Source organism: Esox lucius, chromosome 23 (assembly GCF_011004845.1).
Source record: "Esox lucius isolate fEsoLuc1 chromosome 23, fEsoLuc1.pri, whole genome shotgun sequence".
Lineage (NCBI taxonomy): Eukaryota > Metazoa > Chordata > Actinopteri > Esociformes > Esocidae > Esox > Esox lucius.
In genome coordinates this window covers 12,366,551-12,381,645 of record NC_047591.1, presented here as the reverse complement: position 1 = coordinate 12,381,645, position 15,095 = coordinate 12,366,551, and the positions used below count along the sequence as shown (strand labels likewise).

The 15,095-nt window shown below is 45.7% G+C and overlaps 2 protein-coding genes across 2 annotated transcripts; one reads left to right on the top strand and one right to left on the bottom strand.

Moving 5' to 3' along the window:
* Positions 1-596: 596 nt before the first annotated feature.
* metap2a (methionyl aminopeptidase 2a) lies at positions 597-4,795 on the top strand. The gene is given in 12 exon segments (XM_010887166.5): positions 597-838; positions 1,978-2,079; positions 2,320-2,382; positions 2,539-2,641; positions 2,918-3,079; positions 3,237-3,418; positions 3,507-3,601; positions 3,708-3,804; positions 3,903-4,006; positions 4,312-4,399; positions 4,402-4,426; positions 4,512-4,795. Coding segments are annotated over 12 exon segments (1,431 nt in total). The 5' UTR covers positions 597-681; the 3' UTR covers positions 4,765-4,795.
* Positions 4,796-6,196: 1,401 nt separating this feature from the next.
* usp44 (ubiquitin specific peptidase 44) lies at positions 6,197-13,520 on the bottom strand. Its single transcript, XM_010887164.5, has 6 exons — positions 13,382-13,520; positions 10,130-11,824; positions 8,762-8,960; positions 8,221-8,329; positions 7,846-8,087; positions 6,197-7,698 (listed from the first exon to the last, which is right to left on the bottom strand). Exons 2-6 carry the CDS (start codon positions 11,684-11,686, stop codon positions 7,574-7,576), a joined length of 2,232 nt encoding a protein of 743 aa, XP_010885466.1. The 5' UTR covers positions 11,687-11,824; positions 13,382-13,520; the 3' UTR covers positions 6,197-7,573.
* Between the last annotated feature and the right edge of the window lie 1,575 nt (positions 13,521-15,095).

Sequence of the window (15,095 nt, the reverse complement as noted above, 5' to 3'; positions counted from 1 at the left end):
ACCTAGAGGCTGAACTCAAGGTCTATCCCCACACTGAGGAAAATGCATTGGGCCTGAACTGAGCACTTCCACTAATCACTCCACCACACATACCACTCCTTGACAGTCCAAGCTAGACTTGACAGATAGCTCTTTACCATCACAGGATGGTATTTTGTTATCCAGAAATCAAAAATAGACATGGGACAAGCAAATATTTGAGCCAAAGCTTGACCAAATGGCCATATATTGTTACCTTGAATAAATACAACAACGCTGCTTCCATCTAGCGGCCAATATTAATTCTAAGTCAATTTGAACTATATAATCATGTACAGTACCCAACAATAACTTAAAATAATATTTTTTTAAATATATGTATTTTAAGTTTTTGTTGGGTACTCTACATGATTATATAGTTCAAATTGACCTAGAATTAATATTACACAAATACATATATTTATACTTGCTAACAGCTCACCATGTATCAATAAAGTTAACGGTCCATTAATTATTTCCCAAATCGATGTTACTTTCTGCATCAGACCTGCGGCCATTGGCCAGAGCATGCGCTTTTTACATTCGGCGATACAAGGTATAGTTGCTAGCAAGGCGCAGGTCACAGCACAGCTGATTCTGCATGTTTCTCACTCAACATTCCCAGAAACCACTGCGCTTCCTTTTCCACTAGCGCCTGCGATCATGGCGGATGTGGTGCAGGAGCAGGTAGAGGAGCTGAAGCTCGATGAAGAGACGGTACTGAACGGAGAGGCCGAAGATAAGGACGGGGCAGACCCTTCCGAGGAGAGCGCCAAGAAAAAGAAGAAGAAAAAGAAGAAGAACAAGTCGACAGCCTCTGGTAAGAGTTGTCGACTGGCCAGTTAGCGCTGAGCCATGCCGTGCGTATGGGAGCAGTGGGTGCCTTGTAAAGCATGCGCCAGGCCTTATGAAACAAGCCTCGGTTTCAGAACACACACCCGTAGAGAGAGAATCATCGGAAGAGCCTTCGGTGTAACCGACCACGAGGCCAAACTGTCACTGAAAACACGGAAATTATGCAAACTAACGTAATAGTTCAAATCAACGTTAGCTTTTAGCCGCGGTTCGTAGTCCTTCTGCCTGGGCTGGCATTTATCCCAACTTGCTCAAAGTCAAGTTGTCTTGTTTCGTAACTTATACAATAGTTGAATTGTGTTCTGATAACGAACGTCCACGTTCGTAAGGCAGAGACCACATAATTACAGCTTGAAAACAGTATGTCTAAGTTGCAATAAGCTATATGCTATTATAAACGTATATGCTAACAGGTAGCTAATAATGTACAGTACAGTCACCCAATTTGGCACACAAAGATTAACTTAGTTTTACTGGTCCTGACATTGTGTGTTCGTTCAGATGTCAAGTTGATGACTATATATGAAATATCCTATATTTGGCTTTATTGGATTCAAAACAAATAGAAAGTCCGAAAAAAAACTAGCACCAACCTGACCACGTCCTCCTTTCCCGTCCTCAACAGTTAACCAAATACAAAATTAAAATAATTCTAATGGTTTTCAGACATTTTAATGATTTTTAAAATGCCACAATTACACCATCTCAACTTGCAACAAGCCCATGTTCACAACAGAGTGGGTTTGGTACCTGTCACAGCAGTTGGTGATTATTATGCACAAGTCAGGAAAGCAGATTTCTTAGCAACGGTGTGTGTGCTGGCCCCAAGGTAAAGATGTAAATACTGTAGCCTCTGCTGCCAAGTCCCTGATCGCTGGGATACAACTTTGTGGGATGTAATTATTGTCCAGCTTCCAAAAGGATCACTTGTCTGCTGGACCGCACCTTCCGACACACACACAACAAATCCCTGCTCACCACCTCCCCTGTGTGTGTCATTTGGCTGGCCTAAATTCTGTGTTTGATGGAGCTGTGTTATGCTTTGTAAACCGTATAGGATGAACTCACTCACCGTGTGTTTGTCTCCGTGTGTTATGCCTACAGCAGCCGGCACTGAGGCTGAGGGCGATGGAGTGGCCGATGTGAGGAAAGAGCTGGAAAAACAGGCTCTGGAGGACAAAGAGAAAGAGGAGGATGGGGAGGACGGTAAGACATGAACACAGTAATCTAGACAGACCTAGAACCTCAAGGGCTCTCCCCCAAACATGGTTCCAGGTGTTAGTCTTTGACCCATATCCTAAACCTTCATTGTCTGACATGTTTCACTAACACAGAAATAGCCTCACACAACCACATACACATTTACATGAATGAGCTGCTTAGAGAAGACAAACACCATGGTGAATTACAGGACAAAATGAGCACACATTCCTCCGTTACTTGTAGATGGAGATGACGGGGAGAATTCCGCAGGCAAAAAGAAGAAAAAGAAGAAGAAAAAGAGAGGACGTGAGTTGTTCGGCCATATTTCAGTACATAGTGATGTATAGCACTGACCTGCTGTTGCCCTCTGAACACAACTCTGCAGCCTTCTGACTAATGTCTGGACTTGGCTCAGGATATGAGCAGCTAATAAGCAGTTATGTTTCGCCCTCTGTTTCACAGCTAAAGCTCAGACTGACCCTCCATCTGTGCCAATCTGTGAATTGTATCCAAGTGGAGTTTTCCCCATTGGTCAGGAATGTGAATACCCTCCATTACAGGACGGGTAAGTCACGTAGGTGCCTAAAGATGTGTGAATTAGTTTCTCTTTAACATACAGCACTGTTAAAGTCTTAAGCACCTGAAAGTTGAACTAAGGCCTTTTATTTGGGTAGTAAGTGTTTTCATTAAAATATATATATATAGAAATACATGAATATATTTTTTGAAATAAACACTATCCAAATGAAACACTTTAGACTTTCAGGTGCCTAAGAACACAGCGGTCACTAAAACAGAGTTGAGTGTGCCAACCGCTAATGTTGTGCCCTCCCTGGTGTAGGCGTACCGCCGCATGGCGGACGACCAATGAGGAGAAGCGGGCACTGGACAAGGCCAATGAGGAGGTGTGGAATGACTTCAGACAGGCGGCTGAGGCACATAGACAGGTCCGGCAGCACGTCCGCAGCTTCATCAAACCTGGTCTGACCATGATCGAAATCTGGTGAGCCTTTGTCTGCAAAGCCAAGATCATGTCGATTCTTCTCTCCTTCCCTCCTGCATTCCATCGCCTGTCCGCATTCTTTTGCACAAATCTCTACTTGCACTTTAAGGAACTTTCTTGTTGTCCCACCTCTGTTTCTTGTTGGCTTGTGTCTCAGTGAGCGACTGGAGGACTGCTCTAGGAAGTTGATAAAAGAGAATGGTCTGAACGCCGGCCTGGCTTTTCCTACCGGCTGCTCTTTGAACAACTGTGCGGCCCACTACACCCCCAACGCCGGAGACCCGACCGTGCTTCAGTACGACGACGTCTGCAAGATCGACTTCGGCACGCACATTAACGGTACGGCCTCGTCGCAGCGCACACCAACCAGTCTTCACACGTGGACATGTCACCACGCTCCTTCATTCTCAGTGCTGTCTGTTTTCAGGGCGGATCATTGACTGTGCCTTCACCGTCACCTTCAACCCAAAGTATGATAAGCTGCTGGAGGCTGTGCGAGATGCTACCAATACTGGAATCAAGGTGTGGCATGGACACACACCCCATTGGTTTCTGAGGCTGCTTGAGAACGTTCAGTGTAGTCGTGGTTGACCAGCAGGGACTCAATCACCCCCTCATCTTTCCACAGTGCGCCGGAATTGACGTGCGTCTGTGTGACGTTGGAGAGAAAATTCAGGAAGTGATGGAGTCGTACGAGGTGGAACTTGACGGGAAAACCTACCAAGGTACTGAACACATGGAAATGGATAAAGTGAGTTTGTACAAGGCTGACATTTACAATCAAAGATAAGTTCTCACAAATCTACCTTTTGATAATTTCCAGTAAAGCCAATTCGAAACCTGAATGGCCACTCTATCGGCCAGTACAGGATACATGCTGGGAAGACTGTCCCAATCGTAAAGGGAGGAGAAGCTACCAGGATGGAGGTGCGTATCGGGTGCTAAGCCAGTTTACAAAGAGTTTGCTGAGTAATGGTGGGCTTAGACAAGGCAATGCATTATTTACTTAATGACACAGCGCTAATGGTGTGTTTTGAGAAAGTGCCAGGGCCATTTCCCGAACACAAAACCTGCACTTTTGCAGATGTAATTAATGAATGAACTCACATCAAACAATTATAGTAGTTCCAACATGAGAGCCCAAGCCTTTCTAGCCCATGTATTTACTGGGTCAACAGCAGTAATGTCATTAAGTGGGAGTCCCGTTTCTGACTGTTCTTCCTGGCCACCAGGAGGGGGAGGTATACGCCATTGAGACGTTTGGCAGTACAGGGAAGGGTGTGGTTCATGACGATATGGAGTGTTCTCATTACATGAAGAACTTGATGTGGGACACGTCCCAATCAGGTAAGTTGGAACTCCGGGGACTGCGTATACCAAGAGGTTTGTACCCTCTCCCCGTCTCATCTCTCTCCCTCCTGTCACCCCTCAGACTCCCCCGGGCGAAGCACCTGTTGAACGTGATCAACGAGAACTTTGGCACGCTGGCGTTCTGCCGGCGCTGGCTGGACCGGCTGGGGGAAACCAAATACCTGATGGCCCTGAAGAACCTGTGTGACTTGGGCATTGTGGACCCCTACCCCCCACTCTGTGACACCAAGGGCTGCTACACTGCCCAGTTTGAGCACACTATCCTACTCAGGCCCACCTGCAAGGAGGTGGTGAGCCGAGGAGACGACTATTGAATACTGAACCCCCCCCCCCCCCCCCCCCCCCATACACAAAATAAACACACCGAACCATCTGCCTGCACTCTTAACAGAATAATGACATCTACATACAGGACCTTGTTTCAGTCTCTTCTCTCTCCTGCTTTGACAGAGAGCAGCCAGTAAGGGCTATGAAAATCTGCGCCGTAAAGTTTCCCCCAAATGAATTTTTACTGCTACTTCGAGCAAGCATGGAGCCAGCCTGGCTTACAAAACAGCTGCAGAAATTATTTTTTTCCCTTTCTTTTGGTGACTTAAAAAACAGAGTTGTCATTTGCCACTTCACCAGAGGTGTTTATGGACAGAGTGGTGTCTCTCCACAATCTTCTGAAACCAGAAAGAACATAGATTAAGCTGTTAAACAGTTAATGTATTCAACTCCTTAGAACCCCTAGAATTTAGACCCAGTGAGAGTGTAAAGTAACAAACCTTCCTTACCAACATACTGATTCTCTAACTAGGCCTGGAGTTCTCATCAGGGAAAACTCCTGGCCCTTGTCTATACAGTTTTAGACTGCAGTCTTCCACTCAGAACCAACCAGTCATTGTTATTGGTAGGCACTGCAGCATCAATTTGTTTTCAGATTCCAGGAATTACGCATTTCCCTCTTGTACATCTAGGTGGGAACGCTGACATTTAGACAACTACCATGTATCTTCAGCTGTTTGCTTGGCTTCTAACTGGCGCTACAGGGAGCGAGATCTGCACTCCGCTCCTCCAGTATGTTTCTTTTGAAATGGCTGCTGTCACCGTCTGTACCCAAATGTAGTGGTTCATTTTTGAAATTCCCTGGAAATGTTTTTGTAAGAAAGAAAAAATATTAAAAGATTTTGCTCTCTATTAGTCCTTCTCTGGGATGATGTTGGTTGGCTGACAATGGATAAGTATGGAAAATGAATAATCTGTTCCTGTGCAATCTTGCTGGCTTCCAGTAGATTTTACTCTTACCAGCAACGTGTACATACTCAGCCAGTAAGGGTGAGGTAGCCAATGTCAGTGCTGTATTTACTCAGGAAACTTCATATGCCGGATCGTCAAAGGCTTCAGGTGTGTGGTATCAGCACATGCAGTAAAACTTTAAATACATAAGAAACAAGTATTTTCTTAGAAAAATGAAAAAATATTCTCATTTTTATTGAGGTAAATTTCCCTAAAAAAAAAATTGAGGTAACAATTTGCATAGTATCACTTCCATATGTTTTCATGAACCCGGGGAGTAGGAGAACAACGCCATCCGACTATATATCTAACAGGAAATACAGGCTGCTGAGATTGTAGACATGTGCTGCGAACACTCACCAGAGGTGAATCTAGAGAGATGAACAGCATTTAGGTTGAGGACAGGTCTATTCATTAGTCAGGGTGTTACAACAAAATTTCAGACAAATTCAGGTAGGTCCCTCGTGGTTTTTTTTTTTTTTTTGGACCATGTTGTTGGGTCCTAGAGTAAACAATTTGTTACAAAACCTTTCCAAAAGAACAAACTTCTCAACTGTCAGCAACTACACACCACAGATTCTCCAGCAAAGCAATGTCTCAATCATATCATCATCTGATAACGTTAGTCAGGCTATTTAACTCTGACAAATTCGGTGCGTATATCCTGTACACACACGACACGCATACTGGAGACAGGTCAGCTCTCTAAAGACAAGAAACTGCTGGTGATTCTGATCGGGGAAGGATCAATTAAAAAACTACAAATCTAACAGTCAATGGCCTGATTTTAGAATACAACTTAGGACCTTTGAAAAAACAAGATCTCAGTGTACAAAAATACATTCAATGTTTTAAATGCTGGCCTAGGTCGGACTGGATTTTAGTCTCTGCTACAAAGAACTGATACCAAATACGCCTCTGTCAGTCACTACAAAAATAAATCTGTTCTGATAAAGGGCACTTTTCTATGACTAGTAAAACTGGCAGCCACATCTGCTATAGGGATACCATTATCAATCAAAAAACTTCAGCTTGACTAAGGACATTATACATTCTTATAAAGACGGTGTAGCACGCAGAATTTAGTCAAAACAAACCATCAGCAAATGTTTACAAAAAAGATCCTGCAAATCTCCTGTAATTGTCTTGAGAAAAACTTGTTCGAAACATTTCCCTCATGCTTTGGTTGAGGTCAGTAACCAATCAAAAAGCATTCCTGACCAATCCTTAAGTACTACTGCGAGAGATAAAGGGCTGAAAAACCAAAGAAAGTTTATGGAAGTAATTACTTAAATCTACATTCCAGTTGACTATTTGACTGAATGACATCCCTTAGTCAAATGTATAAAGTGGCTGTGAGAAACATTTTTCGCTGATTCAAATGGATTTAGAAACTGACAATCACCAATCACAGAGGAGCAGAAAGTGAGTCACCAATCACAGAGGAGCAGAAAGTGACACCCGAATAAACATGCACTACTGATAGAGGACATTTACAGACAGTCACACCTGGCCCAAGTCTCTGACTTCCTCCTGACAAGGCGTGTTCTGATACAACCCAGACCTGGGCTAATACTTTCTTTATAAAATACACCTGTACACTATCAAACATTTTTGAAAACCCATATAAACACCATATACAAGAAATTCACAAAGCAGAACCATGTTTTTAAAAGCAGTTTGTGTCTTAGTCTCTCTGATTTTAGAAAAATATTGATTGAAAGATCATTGAGATGCTTTGGTGATGTTGATATCTCACTGGGCTGCTGAGGTACGGAGGAGGGTGGCTCGGTGGGGGAGGGCGGCTCGGTGGGGGAGGGCGGCGGGGCTCTGCGCCGCCTGGTCCTATAGCGGCCTGTCTTTGTCCTGAGTGAGGTGTTGCGTGTAGAAGAGGATGTAGGCCTGGGCACGACAAACCTCCTCCACAGAACACACGTTCAGCTTCGAGTCATTACAGTGCACCCAGAACCCTGATGGAAAGGTGAACAAAGGGATGATTGACAGGAGTGGGAACGCAGGCAGTTACATTTTGATAAATTCTATGAAAATATTTAATTCATCATTGGGTCATCACTACAAAGAAATAAGGAGAAAAATCATCACAGGTGAGTTCTTACTTCCTTCTTTGTTGTAGCAGTAGGCAGTATAGTGGCCAGAGCCAAAGCCCTTCCCATGATGCATCACCACGGCTGACAGCTCATACAGGAAGTGTTGGGGTCGCGGTGAGCCTGCTAGGGCGGGACTGGAGCATGGAGAGCCCTTGGGAGATGGTTCTCTGCAGCAATACGGCTCCATATTGAGAAGCTGGTCAAAGCTGACGTGGACCCCGATCTTCTCCCTGTGGTTCCTCCCGGACCACCTGACCACCGTCACAACCACAGAACACTCAACAGACCAATCACCGGAAGAGACGGCTAGAGTTTCAAATGTATGGCCATGGAGCAGCGGTTACCTGATCTGTGTGAGGTGCATGGGTGTGTTGTGTTCAGTACCTGAAGCGTTTGAGGTGCAAGCGCAGGACCTGAGGCAGTTTATGAACCATTAGCTGTTTCTGAGCTTCAGTCAGAATGACAGGTTTGGAGGAGAACCTTCGGCGCTTACCTAAAGACAAGAGGGACATGGGTTAACCACACTGTAATAATCAACTGGCCCACTAGAGGGACATGGTTTTACCATGCTGTAATTCTCAACTGGCCCAATAAAAGCACATGATTTAACCACACTGTAATTCTCAGATGGCCCACTAGAAGGACATGCTTCACCATGCTGTAATATGCAAATGGCCTAATAGAGGGACATTGTTTACCCATGCTGTAATTCTCAAATGGCCCACAAGAGGGACATGGTTTAACTGCACTGTAATACTCAACTGAATTTGAATACTCAGTCTAACTAGAACACTGGATGGGAGCCCAGACAGTCACAAAAATCCACAGGCCAAACTTGTGGATATAATCAAATGCTTTGGTAAAACTGTTATAATTCTAACAACCATAATAGTGTGTAACACATTATGTGAATCCTGTCACTTACTGTTGCACTGGTCACATGCGTAGATGTTGCCCTCCAGGGCTTCGGTTTCAGTGAACTTGGCCAGCATCTCAGTCAGCCGGCACGACACCTGCGATGCACTCTCCCGGCTGTTGCTGTGGTAACGCTCTGGGAACTCCAGCGACAGGTCCCAGAACGGCTCTACCGTGTTGGAGCGGTGGTCACACGCTAAACATGTTACCTTATGGAGGGTTATAGAGGAGAAGAGAAAGAGGTGGGGAAAGTTTTGTGGAGGCAAGCAAAGAGTAGCTGAGCTAGCTAATGTAGTAGCAAACACAGAAACTAGGTTGTCTGAGATTTGCCACTGTCCACACACACACTTTTGTTAGGCAAGAGCAGGTGGGTGTTGTGTGCGCCCAGCCTCTCAAAAGAGAACTCAAGACACTCCCACTCTCTTTTCATCCCAACAAGCTTGGGTTGCACAGTCTTTCACACACCAAATCAGTCAGCACTTACATTACAATCACGTCTCACTGTTGCCATCAAAGCAATGTAAAAACCCAGTTTTTCCATATTTAGTTATCTATAATTTATTATAAAGTATTTCTAAGAGTCAATTCTGTCAAATACTTATTTATAAAAATGTATTATGTAAAAAATCTGCTTTTCAGTGTAATATTGGTGGGCATACCCAAACAACATTTTTCACCTATTTTGAATAATAATTGCCAATGTTCCTTATACATTTTTTTTGATAGACATTAGGAATATAACAAATGGACAACTTGCCTTAACGTTTAAACTGACCGTTTCATTTGGATTACATGAGGAAATCAATGGAAGATATAATGGAAAATATGTTAAAATAAGAACCTGATAGGCCTGATATTTAGCTAATAATCTGAATTGTAGCTGGAATGGGAGATAGTGAGCAGTTGAAGTGTATTAGATTGCCTGTATCACACAATTAAGCTATCTATGCACACTATGTAATCAGAGATGATAAATAAACATTGCCTGCTGCTATACTTATCATAATGAATTATCTGCAAAAACAATATTTCTTCTTAGCAATGCTACAGCACTGCTGCTGTATGTTATTTTACAGATACGGACCTGATAAAAGTAATTTTCTGATAACTACTATGATTTAAATTTAGTTAAGAAAGAAAACATTCAGCTTGAGAAAAACCCATTAGGCAACCATTGCACTAAGACCACTTACACTGCAGTTAAAATGTCTACATTCACACCACTAACAGGGTCATAACACCATGAAACAATAAGGGCCGGTTTCACAGGAACAGGTGAAGCCAAGTCCTAAAAATTTTTTTATACTAAATGGGCTTCATTTGGGTTGGCAAAACTAGCCCTTTAGACATTATTCAGACTGGTGTTTCTCCCTCTTACCTGGCTGAGGAGCTGTCCATGGAAGATGGTGTTAACAACGCTGAGCACCTGCTTGATGAGACGTCTCTGTCCGGTTGACACGCCAGCAGGCAGTGTGCGTGTGCCCGTGCTCTCCAGCTCCCGCTGCACCTTGTCCAGCAGCTCACACAGGAACTCCTGGGCGTCCTGCTGGGCGTAACCCCGGAAGGCTGGGATCAGCTGCCAGACCGAATGCAGCATGGCGAAGGGCGACACCAACGCCCACTTGCCTGACCACATCACCTGGAAGAGGGTGTGAAGCTCGTGGCACAGGGAGATGTGCTTGGAGCTAGGCTCCTTCGGCTGGATTAGTTCCATGCTGCGTGCTCTGGAGGCCCCGCCGCTCAGCCCCGCTCCTGCCTGGGGGCCTCTCTTCTGGGCCAGCGAGGAGGAGGAGGATGGGCCCCCGGAACTGGGGACCACAAGCTGGCCGTGGACAGCCGAGGCCAGCAGCTCCAGGGCCTGCGTCAGGTCCAACCGGAGGAAACACTCCCTGAAGACGTGGAGGTGGCTTAGCACCTGCAGGATGGAATTCATGTAGCACGTGTTGCCTAGGTTTCGCAGACCGGTGACACCCGGGGTGACCGTGGGCCGCCGTTTAAGCGGCGAGTCTCCCTGTTTGGAGGGGGTTCGTCGGGGGGCCGGGGAGGGGGCTCGCCGTGCGGTTGCGGAGAGGGCAGAGGAGGCCCTGGGTCTGCCTTTGGAAGCAGAGGAGGGGGTGGAGCTGCGGGCGGGTTTGGAAGCGACACTTTTGGGAGGGCGTCCCCTTCTCTTTGGGGTGTGAGTGGCGGGGCTCTGGGTCCTTGGTTGGGGGGTTAAAGGGGCCTGGGGTGTGCAAGGGGTGCGTTTGGGACGGAGAGTGACGGCGGCGGCGGCTCTCTGGCTGGCTGTCCTGAGCCGGTTGCTCTTCCTGGGTGGCGTGCCATCCAGCTCCTCCTGTAACTGTCTCTTCAACTCCTTCCTCCTCTCTCTCAACTCCCTCCTCTTCTCCTCCTCCTCTTCTCTCTGCCTCTCCTCCTCCTCTCTCCGCCTCCCACCTTCCGTCAGGCTGAACCACGAGCTGAACACTCGGCTCATCAGCGCCCGGCGTCGGTGCCAGAGCGCCGTGAACATGCGGTCCTCGTCCCTCAGCTGCGTCTCGCTGGCCCCGCAGAGCTGGGGGGCGTCAGGCGGGGCGCTGGACGACCTCAGCGTGCGCCCTGAGCGCGTGGTGACCTCGTAGCGCTGGCTCTGGATGGCGCTCAGTGTGGAGCGCAGTAGCTTGAGGTCTCCCGTGGCGTTGTCGTTGAGCACGTAGTCGTCGCACAGGTAGCAGAAGACGTAGAGCTCGTTGACCTCCATGGCCAGCGGGTGGCTCTGCTGCTGGAAGTGCCGCAGCGCATGCTCCTCGATGTAGCGGCCGCACGCCACGTGGGCACAGCCCAGGCAGGCCCACACCGACTCGGTGGTGTTGCAGTCCACGCAGTGCCACTTCTGCGGGTTGAGGATGGAGTGATCCGGGGCCAGCCGCAGCCGCCCCACGTGCTTACACCTGTCCATGGCACACGCCTGCTGGGCGGATTAGCCCTCGTCCGGGTCTGTGGCTGAGTGGATGTGACACGTCCACACTGGGGCTTCACATCACCATGGTGACCGTGGCGAGCTGAGAAACGGGGTGCTCCCACGGCATGCCTTTATCTGGGGAAGAAGACAGAGGGACTGAGTGCTGGGGCAGCTTGAGAACACAACTCCTCTCAGTGCAGGCCTAACCCAAATTTGCATGAACAGATTTTTGGGGTGACTACCTCAATGGCAGACCCCTCCCCCTAAAATATGGCATCCCTGGCAGGCCTCAACCATGGAGAGGCTAGACCCTATGTGCAGTATCACTGAGATATAATGACTCTATTCTAAATGTCCTTCCTCTAATATACACTTTCAAACTCTTTGCATACTTTAAACCTGTTAGGAACTTCATAGTTTGAAACCTGTTAGGTTAGGGATCCATGTTAAGTCTAGCACTGGGGCCGAAAGGAGACTTAAGCCTGGCCAACAAAGTGACTGAGCTGGGAGGGTGGAGCACCCTTTGTCTGTGGACAGGCAGTCTTTACGAGGGAAAGGGTCAGGAAAAGAGTTGGTCAGGGGATGAAAATGAAAATGGCGAAAGAGATTGATAGAAAAATCAGAACGTAAACCTAAGAGGCTTCCATTTTAAACTTACCTTTGCCTAGCCTGACACAAAGGACCTGTTCTCCATGAATATGAAGTCACTATTTGAGAAGAACAACAGCTCAACATTCACCACAGTTTAACAGGTGTTTGTCTAGCAATAAGGATACATGAGGAAGTTCAGTGTGTTTATCATTCCAGAGTGACCTCCTGTGTGATATAAGCAAGTCCACGGAGTCTGTCTGACATCATCATGGTACTTTATGACTGTAACATTGCACCCAAATGTCTTACACTGAATGTTAGCAACGCAAATTGAAATTAAGTATAGACATGTATTCCCTCATTTATTTTAAAACGCTCACCACTAGATCTGGTTACCAGTTGGTAAAAAAAAGCATTATTTGCTTCTGTTATGTGACCCATTAACCGTATTTATTTAGTAAGATCGTTCACCACTGACAAAAACAGTACGCGAGATGTGTTACTTCTACCTAGCAAGCAATCTTAAATGTTTACTGTTTAGCCCTGCAAGGTTCAAGGAAGATATCTCCGCAAATCAACTTTGAAACCAGACATGATTCCTAGCAAGTTAGCTAGTTTGCAACTTTACCTAACAATGTCACTCGCTAGTTAGATGTACAGTCGTTATAATAACACAACTATATCTAGCCTAGCTAACGTTACCTGGTGACAACAATCTTAACTACAGCACAGAATGTTATATTAGTCGTAAACGTAAAGAAGGATGTATACATAACTCGTGAGCGCGCCTGACATGCCCTTGTGCTTTCTGTCTGGCGGCATGTCTCTAGCGGGCTAAACAAAAATGTGGCTAAGAAGCTAATAACAATTGGCAGCTAGTACAATAATAACGTAGTTAGCTTGTGGGCTAACTTGGTAAGCAAGTGAGCGTTAGCTAGGTAGTTCGCTGTTCAGGATATAAACCAGGTTTATCTTCTAAGGCAAATAGGTTAAACATCACTGCACCAGGTTTGAATTGTTTAACTGATGTTTCATAATTTTCACAGGAATGTGTACACCAATACAACTGAAAAGAAGCACTGAAATGAAAAAGTACCATACCTAGCTAGCTATCCTTCACGGCACTTATTCTTCTGATACTAAAACGGTCGCCATCTTGTTGTCTACTCTGGTCGCGTGGTCTAGGCTCGAGCACGTACGCGGTAGGGTAGCGTCAAGTGACGTTGTTGCCTAGTATGAGGAGCGATATAGAAAGAAGCAGCGTTCCTCAGCGCAGACGTTGATGACGCTTGACAACGTCTGGGTATTCTGTATTTTATCGATCAGCGAACCGAATCAGTTGAAGCAATCCGTCAGTGGACATATGACGCGGCACGCAATCACTGGTTGAAATACACGACGTTTGAGCAAAGGTACCCGTCAAAAGGTGTTATGGACCGTCTGTGTATCGCGCAGACGGTACAATTTTGTGACATAATTTCAGGATATTATGTTAATAAACCGCGTCTTCATCAACGAGAAATTGCAATGTTCTCATGTTTAAGAGGATCAAAATAACCGCTTTAGGCTGCAAACTGAGTGATCTAAAAATTACCTATCACATTATTTCTAAACTATAGTCTGAACCCAACGTAGGCCCTACGCATGATTGGGTCACACGTTATAAGAATGTATATATATTCGCACACTATATCTTCTTAATTGAGGTCAATGGGGGACCATTTGGGAGACAGAAGCTCGATTTCTCCTTTGGGCCTCAAGCAAAAACAATGACAATGCACTAGTTAATAGACTTACCTTATTTCTACAACAGTATATAACTTGATATGCTAATTAATAAAAAATATGTATATTTAATTAAAAAGTATATATTACTCTTAATGGAAAACAAAACAATTGCGCTCCTAATGAATCAAGACCACAAGATGGCAGTGTTGCATAAATCGTTGTTCCACTTAATACATTTAAAACACTGTGTCTGTCTGTGTATTCGTGTGTTTGTGTCTGTGTGGGTTTCTGAATCTTGGATGAGGGTGCTCTTTGCTGGTTAATGGGGGCATCAGGGGCTGTCTTAGTCCTGACACACAGCTAAGCACAACCTGGTTTTGACTCAATCAAACCTACCCAGCACTGTCAATCCTGCTAGAATATGCACACTTGACTAGTGAGGAGGATCACACACACACACATAATTGTGAAAATTCAACATATCTGTCATTGAGCCCTCTCTGATAGGCATAAGTGTATGGTATTTGGCAGTACCACAAGTGTCCAAGTAAAAGATGAGTGCGTGTATGTGAAAGGTGAGTTTGTGAGAGATGTTGTGTGTGTGACTGTCTGAGTGAAAGGTGAGCCTGTGAGAGTTGTTGTAAGTGTGTGTATGTCTGTTTAAGTGAAAGGTATGCATGTGTAGATCAGCCATCCGATTTCTGTTGAATCACCTCTAATGTTTTTCTTCCTCTTTGTCCCGCGGCCCCTGAGTCTTCATGTCCGCACATGTTCCATCCCTCCTCCCTCACTCTTTCTCTCTCCTCTCCATCGCTCTTATCTCACCTACACTCTACTCATGCACCACAAACCACACATGAAACCACACACACGTGCGCGCACGCACACACGCACACACACACACACACACCCCATCCCCCCCTCCTGTTTTGTACTGAAAGAGGATGGTAGCAGAGTTCTAAGAAGGTAAGCCATCGCCGTGTTTTTCTGATGGTGTTCACCAGCAGCTGTCTACCACATATATGGAGGGGCTGGAGCCAGTGAAAACACAGGTGCTGATGGGTGAGAGGGAAACGTTTTACAACAA